This window comes from Mastigoproctus giganteus, chromosome 4 (assembly GCF_048544385.1).
Source record: "Mastigoproctus giganteus isolate SK-2022 chromosome 4, ASM4854438v1, whole genome shotgun sequence".
In the NCBI taxonomy this organism is placed as follows: domain Eukaryota; kingdom Metazoa; phylum Arthropoda; class Arachnida; order Uropygi; family Thelyphonidae; genus Mastigoproctus; species Mastigoproctus giganteus.
Genome location: NC_143578.1, coordinates 147,979,289 through 148,006,560, shown reverse-complemented (window position 1 = coordinate 148,006,560; position 27,272 = coordinate 147,979,289). Strand labels below are relative to the sequence as shown.

At 37.9% G+C, this 27,272-nt stretch overlaps 1 protein-coding gene across 1 annotated transcript in view; it reads left to right on the top strand.

Annotated features, from left to right (window-relative positions):
* The window catches only part of LOC150087120 (twitchin-like), a 3,511,780-nt gene that overhangs the window by 2,855,996 nt on the left and 628,512 nt on the right, over nucleotides 1-27,272 (top strand). The window contains 2 exon segments of the mRNA XM_090372971.1: nucleotides 11,270-11,442; nucleotides 22,976-23,263. Coding sequence (XP_090229097.1) covers nucleotides 11,270-11,442; nucleotides 22,976-23,263 — 461 coding nt within the window.

Below are 27,272 nucleotides of genomic sequence, written 5' to 3'. Positions count from 1 at the left end.
TTCCAGTAATCTCAACATGTTCCGGCTTATGCAGTAACCTCTCATGAGGAACTGGGTCATGCTAAAATCCAAATAAACTATGTTTAAATTGTTCCTTATATCCAGCTCATGAGTAAATGTGTCAAAATGGCCTACGAAGTTAGTTAAACATGATTTTCCCTTAAACCATGTTGTGTGCTATTCAGAATGCCATATTTATCAAAATGTCTCTTTATACCGGTCGCCCTTTTGCTGATCTCACATTAATCATTTCCTCTAAGATTTTCAGTACTACTGAAGCCAGACTAATTGGTCTGTAGTTACTAACTTTACTCTTAAAACTGCCTTTATGTATTGGTGATATGGTGACACTTTTCCAATCCAAAGGAATCTCTTCAAAGTCCAAAGATGCCCATATAATTAACTTCAATGGTTCAATACACTCCCCGGCAGCCTCTCTCAAAATTACTGGATATATTTCATTAGCTCCAAGAGTCTTACTTGCCTTTATGCTCAAAAGTTTTTCTAATAAACACTCATCTGTATTTTTGAAATCACTAATTTCATATGACTCAGTCTAATTCACACAGCCTCTTCTCAGCATGAAGTGCCTTTCTTCAGTAAAGACAGATGCAAAATACCTATTCAGTTCATCTGCAACATCAGCTGGGTTTTCTCAGAGTTTCCCAGACCCATTGCACAAGAGTCTGATCTCATATATTATGGATGATATTCAATCACAGATTATGTGAGATTATGCTCTTTTGACAAATTGCACACCATCCTGTGTTGTGCAGTTTACCAGAAAAAAATCTAAAACAAATTTGGAATACAAAAAAATTGCTGTGAACTCCATCATAAGTAAAATCATCATGCATGTTCACCATTTTATTGAAGTTTACATGTTTAACAATTTGCCATACAACAGCATACGACGCCTCCGTAGCCAGGTGGGAAGGAGCACCAGTGCGTAGCACACGCTTCTTGATTAGACCGGGGTTCGAGCCTGTCACCACCAAATACGGAGGATGCGGGAAGGTCAGGGAATGGCTACCGCATATTCCCGGAGCAATATGGCCTTAGTTGCTAATGCTCCTAAAAACCAAAAAAACAAAAACAAACAACAACAAACAACAGCATATGAATACAGTTTACAGAACAAATTCAGTAGGCACGAACTGGCCCCTGTATGTGGTTAGGGGACCTCCCAGTGATGCTGTGGACCTCATAACTACCATCATTGGGATCCAATAGGAATCTGGTGTGTTTGGTGTTTGCTGTGTGCTGCAACTTATGAAAACTCAGAAAGGGGATTCTGATGGTTGGGGGTATACCTTCAATGCACAACTTTCGTACCTATTTAGACAAGATGGTGGTCCAAGGATGGCTTCCCTTGACTAGAGGGTTTGCTTGCAAGAGTCAACTGTGTCAGTGCCATGCTCCCTCCCTTCATGGTCTGAAGGATGTTTTCGGGCTGGCAGAAATGTGGGTATGGTGTCTGGGTAGCTAGGGTGTCCAACTCCCTAGCACATTTATTGCTTACCAGGTAGTAGGCATCCCACTTAGGCTCCGTGGTGGATGGTGATACTGGACACTGAAGCAACTAAAAATTCTCAAAGAATTACAGATTAGTCTCAGATGTTTCATTAGTATTTCCTGTACCACGTACCTGAGGGACTCCACTAATGTTATTAGTGGAGTCCCTCAGGGTTCAGTGTTGGGTCCATTATTGTTTTCTGTATTTATAAATGATATTGATGATGGTATATCAAGCTTAATATCCAAGTTTGCAGATGATACAAAGGTTGGCAGGGTTGTTAAAGGACACTACTGACACTATGCTGCTGCAACAGGATCTGGAATGGTTGAGCAGATGGGCTGAGAGGTGGCAAATGAAGTTTAACATTGACAAATGAAAAGTACTACAAAAAATGGAAACAGCAACCCCAGAGCAATGTATCAACTCTGTGGTACTACACTGACAGTGGTAGAGAATGAAAAGGACCTGGGGGTAATTGTGCAGGCAGATATGAAGTTCTATGAGCAGTGCAGACAGGCTGTAAGAGTAGCTCATGGTGTCTTGTCAATGATATACAGGAATTTTTCTAGCAGGGATAAGGAGGTGATTATTCACTTGTATAAGGCAATGGTCAGGCCACACCTTGAGTACTGTATACAGGCCTGGAGGCCTCATTTCAAGAAGGATGTAGAGCTGCTGGAATGAGTACAGAGAAGGGCAACAAGATTAGTGAATGGAACAAAGGGTTGCTCTTACGAAGAAAGACTTAAGTTTTGCAAATTACGCCGGTGTCTGGAGACTAGACAACGGCGAGGTGATCTGATAGAGGTGTATAAAGCCTTGAATGGTTTGAGCATGCTCAATGCCGATGGGATTCTTCCTCTTGCTCAAAATAATCACCTGAGAGGGCATAAATTAAGATTGAGGAAAGACAGATGTAGGATAGATGTGCGGAAATTTGCCTTTAGCCAGCGAGTAGTTGGTTGGTGGAACAGACTTCCATCCCTTGTTGTTGATAGCCTAAATAAATTTAAGGCTTAGCTGGACAGGTATTTTGAACAAACTGAGGGGTGAAATGGAAGTAGTTTTTTTTTTTTTTTTTTTTGGCTGATGCTGCATAAGCTTGCTTTCTTGCATCATATCCCTCTACTAATGGTAATGTTAACTTCAATAAAATGGTGAATATGCATGATGATTTTACTTGTGATGATGTTCACAGCAATTTTTTTGTATTCCAAACATTTCTTTTAGCTTTTTTGATGGGGCTTCCTTGATGTGTCAGAGGAGGAAATCTGCTCTTATCTAAAATCCAAGTAGTAAGCAGCAAAAAATAATACTCTGTGCAGGAATGAAAATCTTGTTTCAATAAGAAATATCATACTTACCTTTAACTCTCCAATGTCACCTAAATCCATCACAGTCAATATAATTAGGGAAGGACGCTACGTGGTTGTTTTCCATTAAAGTTATTATACAACATGAAAATTAATACTATAGTTTATTATGCTGTTTGCCTACATTACTATACATTAATATGACGTTTCATGTACCTGACCGATACCCATCATCAGACAGCACTGTTGGGGGAACAGAAAAATAGAGGGAGTTACAAATTTTAATATTTTAAAATATTACAATTACCAGTATAATTTCCAGTAATACAATTACAGTTTCCAATTTACAATTAAAATATTACTATTACAATTACCAGTAATACAATTACAGTTACCAATTTACAATTAAAATATTACAATTACCAATATTATAATTGCAATTTAAAAATTATGGTTGTAAAGCATTAAATTTTAAGATACTGTTACAATAGAAAACTGGGAATCTAAGGTGATTACAAAAAGATTAAATTCTTACCTGCTGACAGATTCTTCTTGCCGATGCTCTCAGATACCAGGTGTGCATACAGGCAAGAGGCCTGCCAGCAGTTAATTTATAGGAGAGGGATTAACTCCATTAGCCAATAGGATAATGCAAGGTTTTTATCCTGGATCTGGGATTCTTAGAAGCCTGGTGTGACCTTTGCTCCCATACTCTTGACATCAGGGTTGGTTTGCAGGCTGGTTCAGGATCTTACCAATACCTATCATCAGACCATGCTGCTGGTGCCAAGTTTTAACCTGGATCCGGGGTTCTTGTATAGTGGAAGCCTGCAGTAACCTTTGCTCCCATACTGTGGGCATCGGAGTTGCTGTGCAGGCTGGTTTGGGATCTTGCTGATACCCATCTTCAGACCATGCTTCTGGTTCAGGTGGAATGGAGGGAGATGTGTCTGGTCTATTTTCTTTTCCTGGTTTCTCATTCATTTTCTTCTATTCGTATTCATTCTCTTCTATTTTTCATTCATTCTCTTTTATTTTGACTTCTATTAGTAGTGAGAATTTCTACTACATTTATATAGAGCAGTGGTGTCCAACCGAGAAAAATACGACCCACTTAGAAAGCAAACTAAAATAGCATTTTGAATTTTGTAAATTATCAACCAAAATTTTCTCATTAAATGATAAGGTTTGTTCAGTTAATGTTATTGTGTATTGTACTTAATAAAGTTTTCGAATATTTTCAATTTTAGGTGTATCATTATATTTATTCATTGTTACATTAGGCTTGACCTAGCCAAGTGGTCACGAGTGTAAGTGCAGTAGCACACGCTCTTTGAGTGGACCGGGGTTCAAGCCCATGACTGCTAAATACGATTAACTTTTGTATTGATTGATTTATTGTAAACTCCACTGACCTGGTGGTCATGCCAGAGTATAAACAAGAACATTGAAAAGCAGAGATCCTTTTCATTTTGTAAATTTTCTGAAGTGAGCATTTAAAAAGCAAAAGTAAAGAATTTTTAAAAAAAACAAAAGTAAGTCATATTTTTATAATTTTAATAAAATCTAAAAAATAAATCACTGACATAGATTTGTTGCACAAAGAAGTGTTGGTGATTTATTTTTTACATTTTATTAAAATTTCAAATCATTCAAAATGCAAATTCCCAAGTGTTGGGAATTTGCATTTTGAATGATTTGAAATTTTAAATATAGAAATTTTGAAATTTGAAATTTGAAATATAGCCTGAAAATAAAAAACGTTAACATGAAAAGAGAAACTTCCTTTTACATGTAACCAGATATGGAAAAGGTAGCACACTAGTATTTCTCAAATCACTCAGTGCGACCTGCAAAACAAATCTAACTTTGAATATGACCACTATAAGAGAAAAGTTTGGACACCACTGATATTGAGAATTAATTAGATCTCAGCTAGATTATAGTTTTTCAGATCAAATACTTCTGATCACTGTATGCTTCAGCTAGGAAGAGTGTATTACAATGTCTCAATACTCTTCAACATAGTGCACTTTGGGCAGCCATTGGAGCTTTTAAAATATCTCAAGTGCAAAGTTTGTACATAGAAGCAAATGAATCCCCACTGTTTCTCAGGAGATAAACTCTCTTGTGTATATATGCAGCTAAAATACAAAGTCTTCTCACACATCCCAGCTAGGAATATCTCTTTGATCCCCAGTAGTTTTCTTTTTATGAAACAAAACTGAAAGTGAACTGCAACCTGTAGGTCTCTTGTACAAGTGGAATATGAATCTAAGTAATATTCACTAGGACACATACTGATACCCCTGATCCACTATGGAAGAACCTGACCTCTCACTGTGATCTATACCTTACCCAGTGGAGTAGGAATGCACTACGATATCATAACTTCCAACAACTGCATGCACTTCAGAGAATCCAGGTAAATATAAAATATTCACATGGTGCAAAATTCCATTCTCATATGGGAGCAGCATCTTTTTTAACTTCATAGACACAGTGTTATTACCTCTTGAATGCAGTATACTTACAGCGGAGTTATATGCAATCTATTTAGCTTTGGTTAAAATATGCAATCTCTCCTTATGGCCTGCAGTAATCTATACACATTTCTTTAATGCAGTATCAGTTATACAAAATAATCTCCATATTTATCATCTTGAAAGTGGCGATATCTTTTATTGCCACTTTCAAGAGCACAAAATGGCTGGATACCAAGCCACTCTGCTATCCAAGGAAATGAATATGCAGATAGTGTAGCTAAACAGACCAGTTCATTTCCACCATTTCTCTATTAGCTCCTTACACAGATTATAAGAACACAATCCAAAAGGCATACAGACTCGAATGGGAACAGATACAGAGTGCAGAAATAAATAACAATCTCTGCCAAATAAAATATGAACCACAAATATGGATATCAAGTTCCCGGCAAAACTGATAAGTGGAAGTTATTTTAGCATGGCTATGTATTGGCCATACACATCTTACCCACCTCCATTTGCTCATTAGTGAAAGACTTCCTTAGTGCTCTTTATGTCAAATACAGGCTAAGTGTTAAACATATTTTAATTGATTGTCCATGATTCTCAAATGAAAGATCTTGTACCTTTAAAATGCATCGCAATTTACAAAATGCTCCAACAATAGAACACATTCTCTGAGATAAAGTAAATGTAGATGAAATTTTCCTGTTCCCTCAGCAAATTCATCTGCATTATTCCTGTATCTAATCTCCCCTGATGCGGATTAAGCTTTCTAACAGATGAACCATAGAAAGAGACATTTTGGCCTTAGTTCCCCTTGTGTTGTTAATAACAACACAACAACAACATCTGTAACGGAATGAATCACATTGGTCCACTAGATATAAATGGTTTTACCTGTTGATGATCCTGCTCAGGTTGCTGATAAACTGAATAGGGATTTTGCATATACATTCACATATGAGGAATTTTTTAGGGATGGGGATGCTGGCAGTGTGTCAAATTCTAATAGGGAGTGGAATGAATTTGTGATTACTGAGAGGAAAGTAGAGGAGAAATTGTTAAATTGAAATACAAAAAAAAAAAAAGTCACCTAAGGTAGGTAGGTTCTAACCAGTTATATTAAGGGAGGCAGCAAAAGAGGTAAGCAAACCTTTAGTCATGATTATGAGAGCATCCTTGGATTTAGGGGAAGTTCTTGTTGACTGGAGATGTGAAAATGTATCCACAATTCATAAAGGGAAATCAAAGGCAATGTGAGTAATTTCAGACTTGTTAGTTTGATTTCTGTTCCAGGAAAAATAATGGAGTCACTGGTTAAAGAAGAAATGCAGGATCATCAATACAGGAATGTAGTTGTACTGCAGTCACAGCAGGAATTTGCTAAAGGACAGTCTTGTCTGACCAGTCAAATTGAATATCATGGTACAGTTTGTGATCTCTGGCTGAGTCATTTAGTTTTAGCTTTCTCTTTTGTTGCTGTTTCTATAATAATGCCCATACTATGGACCTTTCGTAGCTGCTTGATTTTTATTTTTTAAAAGTGAAGCTGCAGTTGCTTAACTACAACCTCCTTTACAGCTCCACTAGTCTCCATTTGTGGGTTGTCTGTTGGTCATAAGATGACACTGTTATTTTGTTTCTTTTCTTGGTTTTTTTTTTTTTTTTTGTAGTAGGTTTGTTTTGTTGTATGGACTGTGCTTGTTTGATCCTTAGTGCTGTTGTTGTTGTTATTTGGTTTTTAGGAGCATTAGCAACTAAGGCCATATTGCTCCGGGGATATGCGGTGGTCATTCCCTGACCTTTCTGCATCCTCCATATTTGGTAGTCATGGGCTTGAACCTCGGTCTTGAACCCCAGGAGCAGCAGTGCATAGCACTGCTGCTCCTGGCTACAGAGGCGCCGATCCTTAGTGCATCTGCAGATATCTGGGGGCACCATAGCATTTGTTTTCCCTCCCCATGTTTATATATGGTTTCAAGTCTGCCTTTTAAACTTGCTTTTCAATGTATACCTCAGTTAAAGTAGTGTACAACATTCTTCAATGGTTAATGATGTTGACTGTCACAGCTACTGTGACCTGGTTTGATTGACCAGCCATCAGTTCTTCTAATTGCATATTTGCTGCCACAATTTGGTCTAAGGCTGTTTTAGGTTTCTTGATTTTGTTTTGTCCTGTTTCCTGTGTTTTCCTTTTCTTTTTTAACATTTTTTTTTCTTAGTTTGTTTTTTCTCCTTGTACAGAGAAGATAAAAAAACCTTGTTTGGTTTTTCATCTTCTCTGTCTTGTGAATTCTGAACAGCCTGTTTTACTGGTTTACAGGGCCTCTTATTCAGTGTGAGCCCTGACCTTGTGTCTTCATAGTCCTCTTCTTGGTAAGTTATTGTCTCAGTTTGTTAGTGCAGATCATTATTTGAGATTCAGAATCTTCAAGGTCTGAATAACTCATTTTTATTTTCCAAAATGGAGGTTGAAGTAGGCGGAGTAAGAGATTTATACTTGTCATAGTTAGATTGTAAATGAAATGACAATTCCATTGATATATGATACTTTATAATCATTGATTTAGTTTCACAAATAGCTAAAAAACAGGCAGAGAAGAAGTGGGGGTTAGCATCAAGTTTAGTAAATAAAACTTCGGAAAAGTACCCAGATGTGAGTTCTAGAAGCCACTGCATGTGACATCATGGCTATCAGCATTGGGAGATAAAAAGGAAAATGGCAATTATATGATTGCTGACAATGCCATATATACTTATGGAAATTTCCAAAATAATCATGTAAACAATATTTAGTGCTACAACAAAATGATGTTGACTGTCACAGCTACTATCTGGTTTGATTGACCAGCCATCAGTTCTTCTAATTGCATATTTTTTGCCACAATATGGTCTAAGGCTGTTTTAGGTTTCTTGATTTTTGTCTTGTCCTGTTTCCTGCATTTTCCTTTTCTTTCTAAATTAAAAGCATGCCATGGGTAAAACCCCTGACAAGTCAAAATAACCTATTTTATGAATGTGGTAGCAATTAAAACAGTAGTAAGACTGCCTCCCTTATTCTAGTGATATGGAAAAAGTGGTTTGCTGTTCCATAGCAATTACTTAAAATTGAAAAATGTTTATAACTTAGATCATATCCCAAAATAATTAACAAAATGCATGTACTAGTGTTTCAGCAAGCTGAAAGCTGGATTGTTATGGTTTGGGGACTGTTTTTGTGGTATGTCCAGGATCCTCTGATCACTGTTTACTCAACAGTATAATGGGACTGTCCACCTTTCTATCATCACAGAGTATACCCCATTCATGATGATGGTATGTTCGAACAACTTTGTCATTTATCAAAAGGCCTGAAAGGTTGTAACCGGTTTCAGGAACATGACTCAAATTTTTCATTCTCTCATGGCTGCTCAACTCACTCTCACTCCTCAATTGAGCATGTTTGGGTCCTACTGAAAAAGGACATTCGATGCTACAGCCATCCTGGTCCACTTGATATCAATGGTTCAACTGTTGATGATCCTGCTCAGGTAGCTAACAAACTAAACGAGTATTTTGCATCTACATTTACACATTAGGAGTTATTCAGGGAGGGGAATGCCAGAGGTGTATTCAACTCTGGCAGTAAGCTAGATAAACTTGTAATAACTGAGAGTAAAGTGGAGGAGAAATTTTTGAAGATAAACATAAGAAAGGCACCTAGGGTGGATGATGGAATCTATCCAGTTATATTAAAGGAGGCGGCAAAGGAAGTAAGCAAACCCTTAGCCATAATTATGAGATCTTCCCTGGACTCAGGGGAGGTATCAGTGGACTGGAGATGTGCAAATGTGACCCCAATCCACAAAGGAGGATCAAAGGGGGAGACAGATAATTACAGACCTGTTAGTTTAACTTCTGTTCCAGGGAAATTAATGGAAGCACTGGTTAAAGAAGCATTGCGGGATCATCTAGACAAGACTTCAGTTATAGCTCGGACACAGCATGGGTTTATTAAGGGGAAGTCTTGTCTGAATAATTAGATTGGATACTATGATGTAGTCACAAAGGAACTGGATGCAAAGAATAACTTTGATATCATATATTTGGATCTTAGAAAGGCCTTTGATACTATAGCACATGGAAGACTGCTGCACAAATTGGACCAGTGTGGCATTGGAGGCAAATTGCTGCTATGGATAAAGAGATGGTTGAGTGGGAGAAGACTGAGAGTGGTAATCAATGGACACTGCTCTTCATGGACTAATGTTATTAGTGGAGTCCCTCAGGGTTCAGTGTTGGGTCCATTGTTGTTTTCTGTATTTATAAATGATATTGATGATGGTATATCAGGCTAAATATCCAAGTTTACAGATGATATGAAGGTTGGCAGGATAGTTAATGACACTAATGACAGTACACTGCTGCAACAGGATCTAGAAAAGTTGAGCAGATGGGGTGAGAGGTGGCAAACGAAGTTTAACATTGACAAATGTAAAGTACTGCATATGGGAAGCAGTAATCCCAGAGTAATGTATCAACTCTGTGGTACCACACTGACAGTGGTAGAGAATGAAAAGGACCTGGGGGTAATTGTGCAGGCGGATATGAAGTTTTCTGAGCAGTGCAGATGGTCTGCAAGAGTAGCTCATGGTGTCCTATCAATGATATACAGGAATTTTTCTAGCAGGGATAAGGAGGTGATTATCCCCTTGTATAAGGCAATGGTCAGGCCACACTGTGAGTACTGTATACAGGTCTGGAGACCTCATTTTAAGAAGGATGTAGAGCTGTTGGAACGAGTACAGAGAAGGGCAACAAGATTAGTGAACAGAACAAAGGGTTGCTCTCATGCAGAAATGCTTAAGTTTTGTAAATTACAGTGTCTGGAAACTAGGCACCTGCAAGGTGATCTGATTGAGTTGTATGAAGGCTTGAATGGTTTGAGCATGCTCAATGCCGATGGGATTCTTCCTCTTGCTCAGAATAATCACCTGAGAGGCCATAAATTCAAATTCAGGAAAGATGGTTGTAGGAAAGATGTGCAGAAGTTTGCCTTTAGCCAGCACGTGTTTGATTGCTGGAACAAACTTCCATCTGTCATTGTAGAAGTTGATAGTTTAAATAGATTCAAGGCAGAACTTGACAAACATTTGGAGTGAGGGGGTAGGTGAAATAAAGTTTTTTTTTTTTTTTTTTTTTTGGCTGATGCTATATAAGCTTGCTTTCTTGCATCATGTGCCCTTGCTAATGCTAAATATCCTCCTGATAGGTATGGGCATTACTGAACACATTATGCAATGCATGGGTAGCATTACCTCAAGACACCCTACAACACCTTGTGAAGTCCATGCCAACCGTCTGCACTGCTCAACAGGATATATTATAGGCAAAAAGGTAACTCTATCAGGGTGTTGCTAATGCACAGCCAACTCAGTGTATACTCTCTGTGGTAGTATAGTTAGCTATGCTGTTTGCCATCCATTTGGAAAGTTAAGAGTTCTATTCTTGTCATTGACCAAATCTTCCATTGTCTTTTTCATCTGGGGATGAGTTAACCATCTCACTTCCTACCCAGAAGTAGTGGAAGTAGAGTTTTCCCTAGGGAGTGATAATAAATAATTCTCTATGGCAGTATTTTGAAGTTTATATTTAAGTCATTAAATTCCATTATCCTAAACTTATAGCTGAATAAATGCTGCAATTATCTTTGGTCTTCCTTGCAAACAGGCTTACTTGTCAATGAATTCACACCACACAGGATGTACACACAGATTTAGCAGGGGCATTTATTTCTTTATATTTGTTGTCAGAGGAGATATATCATTTGATTTCCACACACTCTATTGTTGTCCCATACAAATAAATTAAATTCATACAATTTATAAATGGATGATAGCTATTCAGCATTGTTTATCTTTTTATGACTTTCATTATGGCCTTTTTATCATGATTCTCTTTCATATTAGGCACAAAGGCATGAGGGAACTTTTTGAAGGTGGAAAATACGTAATGTTGCGTGATGGAGATAATCACACCCTTGTTATATCTCAAGTTTATGGAGAGGATGCTGATGAGTATGCTTGTCGGGCTGTGAACAAAGGTGGAGCTCGTACAACTCGAGCTGAACTATTCATAAAAAGTAAGTATAATACAGGTAAAATATATTTCATTGGAAAAAAAAATATGTGGAAAAGATAGACCTTTGGATGATGATTTCAAATCTGCTTTCAGTTTTTCTCTTTATGTTAGTTTTTGTGATGAGACCAATTATGATGACGAGATTGATTATACCACTCATATACCTATTCAACTAATCTGTGTGAATATGATTATTATTTATTTATTAGTATTCTTTTAGTATGCTTTGAAAGTGTAAATATCATTTTCAATTCAGCCGAGAGTGCAGCTCTTTCTTAACTAAATCAGATTGGCATACAATCATGATGGTTCAGAAAATTTACCAGTTATACTTTGGCTATCTTCTTGGTGACCATAACATGGCATAGGCACCACATATTATTTGTACAAATTGATTACATGGCTATTTGAAGAAAAGAAAAAAGTCTATGTCATTTGCCAAACCTATGATATGGAGGAAGCCAAAAGACCATGATGGTGATTGTTACTTTTGTAATAGGAATATATCTGGATTCTCAGTGAAGAATAAGGTTGTTTATCCAAACCTGGCCTCAGTGATGAAACTAATCTTTCATAAAGACAGTGTGTCAGTTCCTATACCTCTATAGCACAGACTAGATACTTGAAAATATGAAATGGAATGAAATGAAAGTGTACTTGGTGGAGGCTTAAGACTTTGTTAATACACACCTGATGAAGATGTATCAGAGCCAGAGCTGTTTACCCAAAGTGAGTTGAATGACTTCATTAGATATATAGCCCTCTCTAATGATAAAGCTTATAGCATCAAGATTAAAGTAGAAACATTTGGTTTACAAAAATTTCTCACTGTCGAAAAATGAAACTAAGCATTGGTAACATTCTTTAGTAAACAATTCACATGATATCAGTTTCTTCAGTAAACAGTATGCATAATATCAGTGGAGTTTTTATGGAATTGTCACAATGTACAAATTAAATACAGCAATTTTGCCAGCAGGAATAAGGAGATGAGTATCCTGTTGTATAAGGTAATTTAATTAGGCCAAATCTAAGGTACTGCCTATGGTCTGGAGGCCTCAATTTTGGAAGGATGTGGGTCTGTTGGAATGGGTGGAGAGTAGAGCAACGCGATTAGTGAAGAGGATGAAAGGGTACTCTTACCAGGAAAGGCTGCAAATTGCTGGAGGCAATGCACCTGTGAGCTGTTAGAGCAATATGGATAGGTAATATGAGAGGTGAACGTTTTTTTTTTTTGGCTGATGCTGTATAAGCTTGCTTTCTTGCATCATTTGCCATTACTAATACTAAATCGAGATGGTACCTCTTCAACTCCTAAAGTCTGAAAGGAAGTCTGAAAGACATTCTATTGCATAATGGGAACTTAAAGCTGTCCTCCCCACTCTGTTCAACCAAAGAAGAAATTCTATAACATGAAGATACTATTTGAAACAATTCCACACAACACTTATCAGTGGTTGATTGATTGATTGATTTGGTAGTTGTTGGCGCATCGGCTTCTGTGGCCATATTGCACCTCCCAAGGTTTTTTCAGTACTTTGATCCAAGCCCGAGGCGGGAATCGAACCCGCGACCTTTGGGTTGCCGGGCAGGTACTTTACCCACTCGGCTAGCCCGGTCGGCCTTATCAGTGGAATGTGTGTGGTGACTGGTGACCTCAAAGTCATTGGTATGTTAATAGGCATGCAAAAAGGCTTCATAAAATATTTTTGTTTCTATGCCTGTAGACGAGTGATTCAATTGCAGACCATTACATCAGCGGTGACCTCAAAGAGTACAACAAGTAAATAAGTAGTACAACATATAAGACCAGGGTATGTCTGCCAGAGGCAAAGATTGATGATGTTGTAGAGCCGATATCACCTTTTAACGGCACAAAAGGTGATATTGTTGTACACGTCGGCACTAATGATATTAAGAGTAGGAGACAGCAGAATTTCTTAACAAGTACAGGTCAATGTTGAAAAAATGCTGTGAGCTAGGGTTGAATTTGAAAGTGTCTGCAATTATGCACAGACACGATAGGAGGGAGTATATGATGAGAGCAGAATTTTTCTCAGCCTCGAAAGACTGCTTCTACACTTAAATAAAAAAGGTGCAAGAATATTTGCTGATGCTATCGAGGCAGTGTTAGGTGGATTGGAAAACTGCTAGCTTGGGATACACAAACTAATTGATTAACAGTAGCCTCTGGCAGAGGTAAAAGTGATTCTTGCACTGCTTCTACTGGAATGAGCAGCAGCCTGGAAAACAAGGTGCGGGGGATTTCAGAGACTGCTGGGAGTCATTGCAGAACAAGTAAATATGTGGGCTGTGTTAGGTAGCTAAGAATTGGAACAGTTGCATGTAAACTTGTGCGTACACCAATGCTAGGATTTTAGTAAATAAAGTTGATTAATTTGAGGTGTTGGTCAAAACATCAAAGGCAGATATAGTTGGAATATCAGAGACATGGAATCGCACAGATATAAGGACTGCAGAATTGGAATTTGGGGAGTACAATGTGTACAGGAGGGATAGACAGGATAGGAAGGGAGGAGGGGTATGCGCTATTAGTTAAGAAACATAAAATCTAAGGAACTTCAGCCAGTTGACATGGGTGGACAGTGCAGTGTCGAGTCAGTTTGGTGTGACATAAACACTGGGAAAGGAAAATTGAGAGTAGGAGTGTGGTATAGGCCTAATGGATCTGATAAGTGTAATGAACAACTGTACAGAGAAATAGAGTGGGCCAATAAATCACATTTTCTTATATTAGGAAATTTTAATTTTCCAGATATTGACTGGAACTTGTAGATTGGTTACTCACACACTAGCAGGGCTTTTGTGGATTTATTGGATGATTGTTTTCTAGAGCAGCATGTTTTTATTCAACGAGGCCAAAATACTTAGTGTCCAACATAATTATACAAGACTATTAATTTCAGATGCAATCCTTTCCTCCATGGCATGCTCATATTCCTCCCTACAACTACATTCTCAACAAAGGGGGTGGGGAGAAGACAATACTCTATCTGCAGCTCTTCTTAGTACACCAATCTGAACATTCTGACTTCTTGCTAGTCTACACAGATGATTTTAAGTCAGAAAAGTTGGATCTTTCCAGATGCTATGATATCTGAGCATATTCATACCAAATGCAGCATATTCATTGCATAGCTGCATGGAATTGAACTAGCCTTGGCAAATACAATGCTTTCAAATACAAATCGTATCACATCTTGCATCAGATCTCATGTTTTCTAATTCTCTCCCCCTTCTTAGATACTAATCAAAATTATTCCACATTTATCTGATGCTATACCTTTACATTTTTAACTAATTATATTTGCTTTGCAGTTCCCTTCCCTATAATTGGCTTATTATTTCAGCCTATAATTTGATTTAATTTGTCATATCATATAGAATTTTCTCTGGAGATTTATTAATAGAGACCACCAATCCTTGACACTGTGAACTTTATTATGTCTGACATCCTTGAGTGGAATTCCAGTTCAAATCACACCACATACCACCCTCAATTCTTCACAGGGAGTGATCACTGAATGGGATTTATTGAATGTTCCTGAAGATGAAATAGTCCAGGAACTTAAAGATCAAAAGGTCACTAATGCAAAAAGGATCATGATCCGAAAAGATAGCAGTTTAGTCCCTACCCGGAGTATAATTTTAACTTTCAGTTTTCCAAAACTACCAGCTTCAATCAAGGCAGGATATTTAAACTGTTGCATTCGTCCATATATCCCGAACGCCTTAAGATATTTTAAATACCAGAAATTTGGCCATTTCCAGACAGCATGGCATGGAGATGCAACATGTGCAAACTGTGGGTGTAAAACTCATACACAAACAGAATGTAATGCACCAATTCCACAATGTCCTAATTGCAAAGGAAACCACCCAGCACACTCCAAAGACCTTTGGAAGTTGGGGGAAAAAAATACAAAAATATAAAATTGAAAATAAAGTTCCTAATAAGAGGCAAGAAAACAAGTAAAATTAAGTATACCAAAATGCACTCGTGCTTCTCCTACTTACAGTCACCAATCAGTAGCATGTCAGACAGAAGTGTCCATCCATCCAGACACATCGATCTGAGACTGGGCTCAATCAGTCCTCTCGGTCCAGCATCCATCTCCACCAAAGGTAGTAGACCAATGCAGTTATACACCACTGACAATTCCATCCCAGAGACTTCCATCGTCCAGCAGTGGAGAATTTGCAAAAATCAGGTCCATTTGAGGTGAAGCAATCTCACCTATTAAGCCTGGACAGGAACTTAAAGATCCTGTTCAGGCTTGATAGGTGATACCGCCAACTCAGATCTGCTTGAAATCCATGCAGATGATGATATTGAAGAAAGCAATGACTCAGGATGCAAAATTTTTCAAGAAAAGAAAAATTTGCATCCTGAGTCCAGAAGTTTTTTCAGCATAGATATCACCAATATCTATGCTGATATCAGCAATTATTTTTGCAGATATGCAGATATATCAGCATATCTCCACCACAATATGTAGATATATCACCATTATCTATGAACCAATAGGTTCATAGATATTGGTGATATCTATGAACTGTTGAATTGGTGATATCTATATTCACTGTTACAATCCTGCTGCCATAGGCTTACAAGAAACAAATTTAACAAAAAAAAATATCCGTTTCTGTCAAAAATTATACTATCTTCGGACAAGATCGATCTGATACTAACAGCCTACATGGAGGAGTAGCCCTACTCGTGGACTCACGAGTCCCCTCCAGATGGATTCCATTGCAAACACAATTGGAAGCTGCTGCCACACATATAGTAATTGGTATCATTTTGACCCTGGTCTCAATTTATCTTCCGCCAAACCAATCATGTACAATTCCGCAACTGGAAAATCTTATTTCTCAATTACCATCTCCTATTTGTTTATTAGGAGATTTTAATGGTGGACATCATCCATTATGGGATTCTCTGGTTTCAGACAGACATGGTGAGTTTATTGAAATGTTACTTGACAGAGAGAATTTGACACTATTGAATACTGGCTTGCCCACTTACATCCATTTTTCCTGTTGGGTCAACTGCTGCAATAGATCTCACAATTTGTTCTCTGATTCTCTTCCCAAGGGCATTAGTAATAGTAATAGAGGCTTGTGATGCAAGAAAGCAAGCATATGAGCTTATGTATCAGCCAAAAAAAAAAAAAAACACAACTGTTCCCTCTTAACATTTGTCAAGTTCCTCCTTGAATTTATTTAAGCTATCAACATTCAGAATGACAGATGGAAGTTTGTTCTGGAAATTAACCACCTGCTGGCTAAAGGCAAATTTCCCCACATCTATTGTACTTCTATCTTTCCTTAATTTGAATTTAGGCCCCTTTAGGTTCCACTTACTCAGATTATGCGGAAGTGGAAGAATCCCATTAGAATTCAATATGCTCAACCCATTCAAGGCCTTATACATCTCAATCAGATCACCTCACAGGTGCCTAGTCCCCATCCACTGCAATTTGCGGAACTTAAATCTCTCTCTCTCTCTCTCGGTGAGAGGACCACTTCGTTACCCTCGCCAATCTTGTTCCCTTCTCTGTACATGCTCAAACAAATCTACATCCTTCCTAAAATGAGGACTCTATACTTGTAGGCAGTACTCAAGGCATGGCCTGACCATTGCCTTATACAAATGGATAATCACCTCCTTTTCCCTGCTAGCAAAATTCCTGTATATCATTGACAAAACCCCATGACCTACTCTGGCAGCCTGTCTGCATTGCTCAGAATACTTCACATTTGACTGACAATTATTCCCAGGTTTTTTCATTTTCAACCACCCTAAGTTTAGTACCACACAGTTGGTACGTTCCTCTGGGGTTACTTCTACCCATTGCAGTACTTTGCATTTGTCTATGTTAAACTTCAGTTGCCACTTCTGAGCCCATGCCCAAATTTTCTAGATCATGTTGCAGTGGCACACTGCCATTACTGTCATTAACAACCCTACCAACCTTTATATCATCTGCAAACTTCGACACTAAACCGGATATGCCTTCATCAATATCATTGATAAATATACAAAACAACAGTGGGCTCAACACCGAACCCTGTGGGACTCCACTAATAACATTAGTCCATGAAGAGCCGCATCTATCATACCACTCTCTGTCTTCTCCCACTCAACCACCCTTTAATCCATGGTGGCTGCTTACCCTTAATACCATTCTGCTTCAATTTGTACAGTAGTCTTCCATGTGCAACAGTGTCAAAATCTTTCCTGAAATCCAAGTATATGATATCAAAATTATTTTTTGCATCCAGTTCCTTTGTAACCACATCGTAGTATGCAATCAAATTTCTCAGACAAACAAACCCATGCCATGTCTGAATTATTGCTGCACTCTTATCTAGATGATCCTGCAATGCATCTTTAACCAATGAATCGATTATTTTTCCTGGAACAGAAGTTAATGTTGTTATTTGATTTTTAGGAGCATTAGCAACTAAGGCCATATTGCTCCGGGATATGCGGTGGTCATTCCCTGACCTTTCCGCATCCTCCGTATTTGGTGGTGACGGGCTCGAACCCCGGTCTAATCAAGAAGCGTGTGCTACGCACTGCTGCTCCTTCCCACCTGGCTACGGAGGCGGCAACAGAAGTTAAACTAACTGGTCTATAATTACTCATTTCACCCTTCGATTCCCCCCCCCTTGTGAATTGGGGATACATTTGCACATCTCCAGTCAGTGGGGATTTAACCTGAGTCCAAGAATGCTCTCATAATTATGGCTAAGAGTTTGCTTAGTTCCTTTGCCACCTCCTTTAATATAACTGGATTGATTCCATCCACCCCAGGAGCCTTTCTTATGTTTAACTTCCACAATTTCTCCTCCACTTTTCTCTCAGTTATTACAAAATCATTAAGCACCCTGTTACAGTTTGATAAACTTCTGGCATTTCCCTTCCTTAATAACTCCTCATGTGTGAATGTAGATGCAAAATACTCATTCAGTTTGTTAGCCATCTGAGCAGGGTCATCAACAGACGAACCATCGATATCACGTGGACCAAGTAGAGGCATATGATGCAAGTAAACAAGCTTATACAGCATCAACCAAAAAAAAATAAATAAAACCTTCCCATTTCCCCATTCAATCCAAATGTTTGTCTAGTTCTGCCTTGAATTTACTTAAGCTGTCAACTTCCACAATGACAGGTGGAAGTTTGTTCCAGCAATTTACCACCCACTGTCTAAATGCAAATTTGCACACAGCTATTCTTCTTCTTCCACTTAACCATCCCTTTATCCGTAGCAGTAACTTGCATTTAATGTAACACTGTTCCAGTTGTACACCAGTCTTTTATGTGCGACAGTATAAAAAGCCTTTCTGAAATCCAAGTATACGATTCAAATTATCTTCCCTGGAAACTGAGTCAAAGTAACTATCAGATCGGTTAGAAAAAATCTCTCTTTAACAGCTCCATGCTATGACTGCAGTATAATTGCATTCCTGTCCAGATGGTCCTGCATTACTTTAACAAGTGACACCATCATTTTTCTTGTAACAGACTTTAAGCTAACATGCCTGTAATTGCTTATATTGCCCCTTTAAGAATCAGAGATACATTCGCACATTACCAGTCCCCCCCACCTCAAATCTAAGGATGCCCTCATAATTATAGCTAAGCATTTGCTTGCCCCCTTTGCTGCCTCCCTTAATATAATTGAACAGATTCCGTCTACCCCAGAACCTTTTTTTAATGATCAGCTTCTTCTCTTCCAGTTTCCTTTCAGTTATTACAAAGACATTTAGCTCCCCATTAGTTTTATAAACTTCTGGCATCCCCTCCCCTAAAGAATTCTTATGTGTGAATGTATATGCAAAATACCTATTCAATTTGGCTGCAACCTGAGCAGGGTCATGAACAGTTAACCCATTGATATCAAGTGGCCAAATGTGATTCAACTTCTTCCTTTTATTATTAACATAAGCACAGAAGTCTTTGCTGCCATTCCTTGCTGGACTTCTCATAATTTGCCTTAGATTGCCTAATCTCCTTTGTTACTTGATTACAGACTAATTTTTCTTGGTTGGTATGAAAAGCCCAGTAGCATCTTTGATTACTTACCTAAATGCTTTCCCTTGAGAATTTGCTGTTGATAACATCATAAGTTGGTCCTGCATAGAATTTAAAAACTGCCCGAAACTACTGTAGTCACCCTTACCAAAGCAAAAGCCTTTACTCTCGACAGTATTTATGTCTTTAATTAGATTCCACATTAGTACACTATGATTACTGCCACCCAGTGGGTCTTTTACCTGCAGATTCTTAATGCATGAAGAACCATTGCTGATAATCAGATCAAGAGTATTGCTTCCTCTTGTTGCCTCTCTAACATGGTGCTATCCAAATAAAATCTACAAAAGTCTTGCTAGTGTGCAAGTGACAAACCCACAAGTTCCATTCAACAGCTGCAGTTAAAATCCCCAATTATAAGGCATTCTGATTTTCTAACCCACTCTAATGCTCTGTTTAGCTGCTTGATATACTCATCACTTGATATACTGTGATATATACTCATCACAGTATATCAAGCATCACACTCCTACACTTAGTTTTGTTTTCTCAGTGCTTATGTCACACCAAACTGACTCAACATCGCACTGGTCACCCATGTCGATTGAATGCACTAGATTAGATTTAATATGCTTCTTAACTAACTTCTTAACCCTTCCACCCCTCTTGTCCTTCCTGTATACACTGTACTCTGCATATTCAAATTTAGCATTGCTTATGTCTGAATGACATATCTCCACTATTCTTATAATGTCTACATTTGATGGCTTAATCAATACTTCAAATTCATTAGATTTATTTAGCCATCACATAGCCTATGTATTTACTTATTCCATAATGGCCCACAACAGGGCTTGAAATCCCCAACACTTTGCCTTCCAGACTGCCTGCGACTCCAGTTAATATATTGGTCTGTGTATCCCCCCCGACACACAAGCTAGCAGTTTTCTGACTTACCTATCACTGCCTCGACAGCATCAGCAAATATTCTTCATTCAAGTGTATCCCATCCCTGTAAAAACAGTCTCTTCTGCTAATAAGCACAAACCATGCTAAAAAAAAAAATCTTACCCCACAAGCCTTTCACATTCTTGCCAGGGCCAAATGGATTGACAAGGCTCTCAACATGTACTTCCTCCTATCGTGTCTGGACAGAACTCCATACACTTTCAAATTCAATTCTAACTTGCGACTTTTTCCTAGCATCGCCTTATACTTGTCCTCACATCTCCTACTGTTAATATCATTAGTGCCAATGTGCACAACAGTATCACTTTTAGTGCCCCTAAAAGATGATATCTTCTCTATAAAATCATGTACTATTGTCCTTGGCAGACATACCATGGTCCTATTCCACTCATCCTTCTTGCACAACACATTTCCTGTTTCCCCGACAATAGAGTTACCAACAATAACTACCTCCTTTGGGACCAGCACTTTCTGCCTTGGTGATTATTGCTGTGTTGAGTGGGCAGTACATGACAATCCTCTAAATAGTGACCACTACCTGCTGAAGCTGAGAAAAGGAAACTGAACTTCAAAGCTACACAATATCCGAACTGGAAGAATCTATATATACCTTTTTTTTTTGTGGCTGGTGCAACAAAAGCACCAGCCACAAAAAAAAGTTCTTTGCACTATATGGCTATAGTAATACTATACAAGTATAAAAGAGGATAAAAAGGTGGTATATGGACTAAAAATATATGCTCCATATTATATATAACCATACTGATTAATAATTTGTAAAAATGTAAAAATAGCTGAAAAATAGGTCATTGTCTAATGAAATGTAACTGAGTGTAAGACACAGTCACATCATTAATAGTATCCAAGAACTATTAAAATTTGTGTCTCAGAACTCACACAGGGTATCAACAGCCCTTGGAAGAAAGAAACATCATATAACTGTGTCTTATGAGGGGTGAGTGAGTGATTTTGTCTTTTTTTATGTTGCCATGATGTGCCAAGTCCAATATTTAAATATATTACAAAACAGTAACTTACAAATAGGTTGCTATCTCAAAATGTACAAATAGCTAAAAACAAGAAATTGAAATAAAAATAAGAACAAGTAAAGAAACAGAAGTATGCACGTTGCCTATTAAAAAGCTTTATATACATGTATAAAGATTTGTGGTATTTAAAAATTGTGGACATATCTTCTTTGTCAAGTAAAAACTGACCATAAACTTAGGACACTCAATAACAATATGTTTGAGAGTAAAGATCGTGTTACAATGCTCGCACATAGGAAGGACATCAGCCCTCAGCAGAAAAGCATGTCAGATGACTGTGTCCTATGCAGAGCCAATCTAGTACGATATCCTCTTTACAGTTCCTGTGCAGACTAGACTGCCAATGTTCAATTGCAGGCTTAATCTTGTATAACTTGTTTGCAGCCTGCCCATGCCAAGAGTGTTGCCATTGAGAAACCAGTTTCTTTTGTATTACTTGTCTGTAGTCTGCAGTTCTGCCAAATCATTTCCCAAGATCCCAATGCAGCTGGGGATCGAGCAGAAGAAAATATCAAATTCCAATTCATAAAGGAAATGTAGCCTCTGCTGTACCCAGGACAGGACTGGATGAGGACTGAACTTCATCAATGACAAAGCCTGCAATGAACTGAGAGAATCAGTATATATAATACATTTTTATATATATATACTCTATTGTGTATCAATATATATTTTTAGCTTGCATCAGATCTTATATTTTGTAATTCTCTCTCCCCCGCTTTTTAGACACTAATCGAAATTATTCCACCTTTATCTGATGCCTGTTATTCCTTTACATTTTGAACTAATTATATTTGCTTTGCAGTTCCCTTTCCTCTAATTGTCTTAGTAATTCAGCCTATAATTTGATTTAATTTGTCATGTCATATAGGATTTTCTCTTTCTTTCTCTCTATTTTCAGTCTTCATTACTTCCTTTTTATTCTGTTCTTTTTCTATTAGTTTTGGCATTTTGTGTAATTTACATCTACTCACCTTTATTACTTTTATCTCACATATACATACTTTTGTATGTATATGTGAGATAAAAGTATACATAAATGTATACATAAATGTAATTTATGTTGATAAATGTTGATTACAATAAATGTTTTTTCCATGTAAGTGTTAACATAATTTTGACAATGTTTTTTTTCATATAAGTGTTAACATAATTTTGACCTACCCTGTATTTGCTCCTTATGATTTTTACCTCTTTTAAAAGGAATATTATATTCTGACGTCTTTAGAAGGATTATATATCATCTCTATTGACTGTGTATTATGAGCTATTTCACAATAAAATAAAATCTAAAAAGTTGTAATCATTACTGTAAACTTTTTTATAAATTGACTATCAGGTAATATGTTATTTAAAGAAACTAATAACATTGATGTAATTCTTTATGTAATATTTGTATTTTGTGTTAATTTTATTTCTGCTTTTTCATTACATTTTTAATAAAAAAGGACCACCACATATCAATGTTCCACCTCGTTTCCGTGAACTTGCTTGCTTTGAGCGAGGGGAAAACATTGCTCTGAAGATCCCTTTCACAGGATTTCCGAAACCAAAACTAAAATGGTCTCGAGAAGGTGAAGAGATAGAAAGTGGAAGCCATTATGATGTTCAAGTTGCAGAACGGCATGCAATCTTAACCATTAGAGATGTCACAAATTTAGATAGTGGTCCTTACAGACTTGTTGCAGAAAATGAACTGGGTGTGGATTCCGCTATTATCAAAGTCCAGATTAGTGGTAAGTCAAGAAAAAATATTTTAAATACATTTATCATTAGTATAAACTATATTGTAAGGACTTAATAAACTGCAGAGTGTAGTTATTAACAATAACATAGGATATTTTTCGAGCACATTATTGTATAATAATTGGTATTGTATTGTGTATATTGTAATATTTTAATAATGTTTACTTTAATAATGGTTAATACAAGAACAAGCCAGAATGCAACAAAACATTGTATTTCATTCCAGCATTCCAACTTGAAATTCTGACTGAAATGGATGAAGTCCTATAAGTCCTGTGACATGTTTCAAAAAAAGCTCTTATATGTAATCAGACTTAAAAAGATCATTCTTTTCTTCTCTTCTGTGTACCAGGTGTAAGGAATGTATCAATGTTAAACTAAAATTAAGTTCACTGCTCCATGAAAATGAAATACTATTCTAGTATTTCAGTTTCACGATGGAAAATTTTTTTAAAAAGTCTTGGAAGATGGGAAACTTCTTTAAAGAAAAATTCATTATACAACCAAAGTTGTAAGCTACAAAGATACTTGAGATTGTGGGAAAATGTACATTGGAAAAGGGGGAATGCAGATTTTATGCTAAAATTGAAGAGAGCAGAAAACACGTAGAGAAAGTAAAAAAAAAAAAAAAAAACAATGTTTAAATGTTGCGGAAACGTTTAAATGTTCTTAACTCAGAAGTATGTACACTGATGACCCGGCAAGACAAGATTTCTAAATGTGTCTTGTGGTATCTGGTACCAACACATAACCAGCAGATCCTTTAACTCCTGTAAGGTCCGTGGTTGAAATGCCACAGATCAGAGTTGCCGTTCCAACACAAACCACAGATGCTTGATGGTATCGATGTCTGGGGAATTTTGAGGCCAGGGCAATACCTGGAAGTCTTCCTCATGTTCTGCAAACCAGTCTTGAACAATCTGGGCAGTTTGGCATGGCGCATTATCCTGCTGAAAGATAGCACCGCCAGAGGGGAAGACCGTTGCCATGAAAGGGTGTACCTGGTCAGCAATGATGTTTAGGTAGGTGGTAGACGTCAGAGTGCCTGGCACATGGATGACTGGACCTAGGGTATCCCAGCAGAACATCGTCCAAAGCATAACACCACCACTGGCTTGTTTTCGTCTCACTGTGCATCCAGGTGCCATCACTTCCCGAGGTAAACGACGCACATGTACCCGGCTGTCCACATGGTGCAACAAGAAGCATGATTCATCAGATCAGATGATCTTCTTCCAATCACTCAAGGTCCAGTTTCAATGTTTGTATGCCCATTGTAGGCACTGTTGTCGGTGACCTGTCATTAGCATGGGCGCTCAGAGCGGCCTGCGGCTATGCAGCCCCATTTTCAGCAGGGTTTGATGTACTGTGTGTGTGTGTTTTGACACATTATTCCCGTCACCAGCATTCCAATTACTGGCAAGTTTCACCACAGTTGCCTTTCTGTTGCTATGTACCATCCGGGAGAGCTTTTGCTCATCTTGAGCACCGATGAGCCATGGTTGTCCAACACCTCGCCGGTGGTTTGTAGGTTTCCCCTCCTTGGACTACTTTCAGTAGGTACTAACCACAGCTGACTGTGAGTGCTTCACCAGCTGTGCCATTTCGGATATGCTCTGACCCAGTCATCTGGCCATTACAATTTGGCCTTTCTCAAACTTGCTTAAGTCCACTGCCTTTCCCATCTGAAGAAAAAGAGCAACACTGATTAATGGAGCTCAGTACCAAGTGTTTTTTATACTGTGTCCCGATCCACACACATACCGTAGTTCACCTGCAGTTGCTTCAATTTGTATAACGACTCGCTGGTCATAATGTTTTGGCTCAGTGGTGTATACATTTTTGCAAAAATCCATAAATCATAAAGAATTTTAAAATTATTGGATACAAATAAGACTTTCAAAAAAGAAAAATTAAAGAAGCGAAGAAGTAAATTTGGAAATTTCAAAATTACGCTATTGGTAGAAACAACAGGAGAAATCAAGAACATGTAATTCAACCTGTTTGAGAGTAAATAGTGATACAAGGCAAAATGCACCTCTAATGAGGGGAAATCATAAATGAAATCTCAGTGGATAATCTGCAGATTGCATGATGTCACTTCAATGAAGTGTTCTCTGTATCTTTTCTTGGTATGGATCACATACCATTGTATGTGATCAAGAAACTAAGCAGAAGTTTTAAAATGTAATACTTTATTATCCATTTTATTATTATTATTGTTTTTTTTTTATTTAATTCAGATAAAGGAAAGGTTACATTCACCCCTAAACAGCAATCAAATGCTAGGAGGGTAAACAAAACCATAACATAGCAATACAAAATCTATATTGGGTAATATAAAATATTCAATTACAAAGATACATATACAACACGAAGACAGATTATGTTCGACATAAATGCTCAATATATACTGTCAGCATCTGTCCATAAATACGGTTAGTGTCTGTCCAAGCAGAGTGCAGGGATGTCGGCAGGATGCTGTAAACTGACTGGAACAGGAGAAAGAACACAGATCATCCTCAATTATAGAAGCCACATAGGACAATGGTGAAATGAAAGTCTAAAATTGCAAGATAGCATAGGTATCTGCAAAAATTTTTGTTCTGTAGACCTTGTCAACCAAATTGCCTCAGGATTGATGTTTAAGTCGTTGAGAGGTCCAATTGTGTTTGCTGGGAACATATGACTGAGCTAGCTGATTTGGTTAAGGGCAGGTCGGATCATAGATGTTTGCTGGTTACTTTTTCTTCTGTTATTCTTGGGCAGGATGATGAGGTTATCGATACTGGGAGCGTCTAGTTTACCGGAAATGAGTTTAGAGAGGGTAATTATGTTACGAGTGGTGATGATCTGCTTCCAAGGGGTCATTCCATGCAATGAACGTAGTATATCCCTAAAGGTAGTAAGGGGATGTCCTGAAGTCCTACTGAGGGATCGAAGAAGCCAATCCCCAAGAACTGCCACAGGTAGGTTGGAGGGGCAGAGGACCAGATTTCTGATGTGTAGAGAGCTCTAGAGATAGTAAGGGGATGTCCTGAAGTCCTATTTAGGGATCGAAGAAGCCAATACTCAATCCTCAAGAACTGTTGCAGTTAGGTTGGAGGGGCAGAGAACCAGATTCCCGATGCATAGAAAGCCACTGGCACTACACAAGAGTGGATATACTTAGCTGTCAACTTTCTATTGCAGTAACCCACCAGTTCCTGTTGAGCTGACCAAAGGGCTGAGAAGAATTTGTTTTTTGCTTCCTTGAAGTTCTCCTGAAAAGACAGGTTCGAATCTCAGACTTGTCAATCCTCCTTGTGAGAGTTGACAAGTTTAATTTGATCTCCATTTATAGAGATGTGCATTCGGATTATTCTCCTTTTTGTAAATGTCATCTGAGTAGATTTTTCAGCATTTAGTTCAGGACCCAATATCCCAGGGATATTGAAGAAAGATGCTTATCTCAAGAGATTTGTTTTGTTGCAGCTCTTTCGATAGAGAGCACTTGCTCTGGCTGATCCGAAAGAATAAAAAGCTTTGGATTGTCGGCATACGATGTCATGTTTTGGAAATTTGTTAGCAGATTTCCAAAGCTGCTGCGAACAGTGCTGCTGACAAAATGCCACCCTGTGGAACTGCTCTGAAGACAGTAAAGGATCATGAGATGCAGTCACAAAAGAACTGGATGCAGGGAATAACTTTGATATTATATACTTGGATCTTAGAAAGGCTTTTGATACTGTTGCACATGGAAGACTGCTGCACAAATTGGAGCAGTGTGGCATTGGAGGCAAATTGCTGCTATGGATAAAGGGGTGGTTGAGGGGGAGAAGACAGAGAGTGGTAATCAATGGACACTGCTCATCGTGGACTAATGTTATTAGTGGAGACCCTCAGGGTTCAGTATTGGGTCCATTATTGTTTTCTGTATTTATAAATGATATTGATGATGGTATATCAAGCTTAATGTCCAAGTTTGCAGACGATACGAAGGTTGGCAGGGTTGTCAAG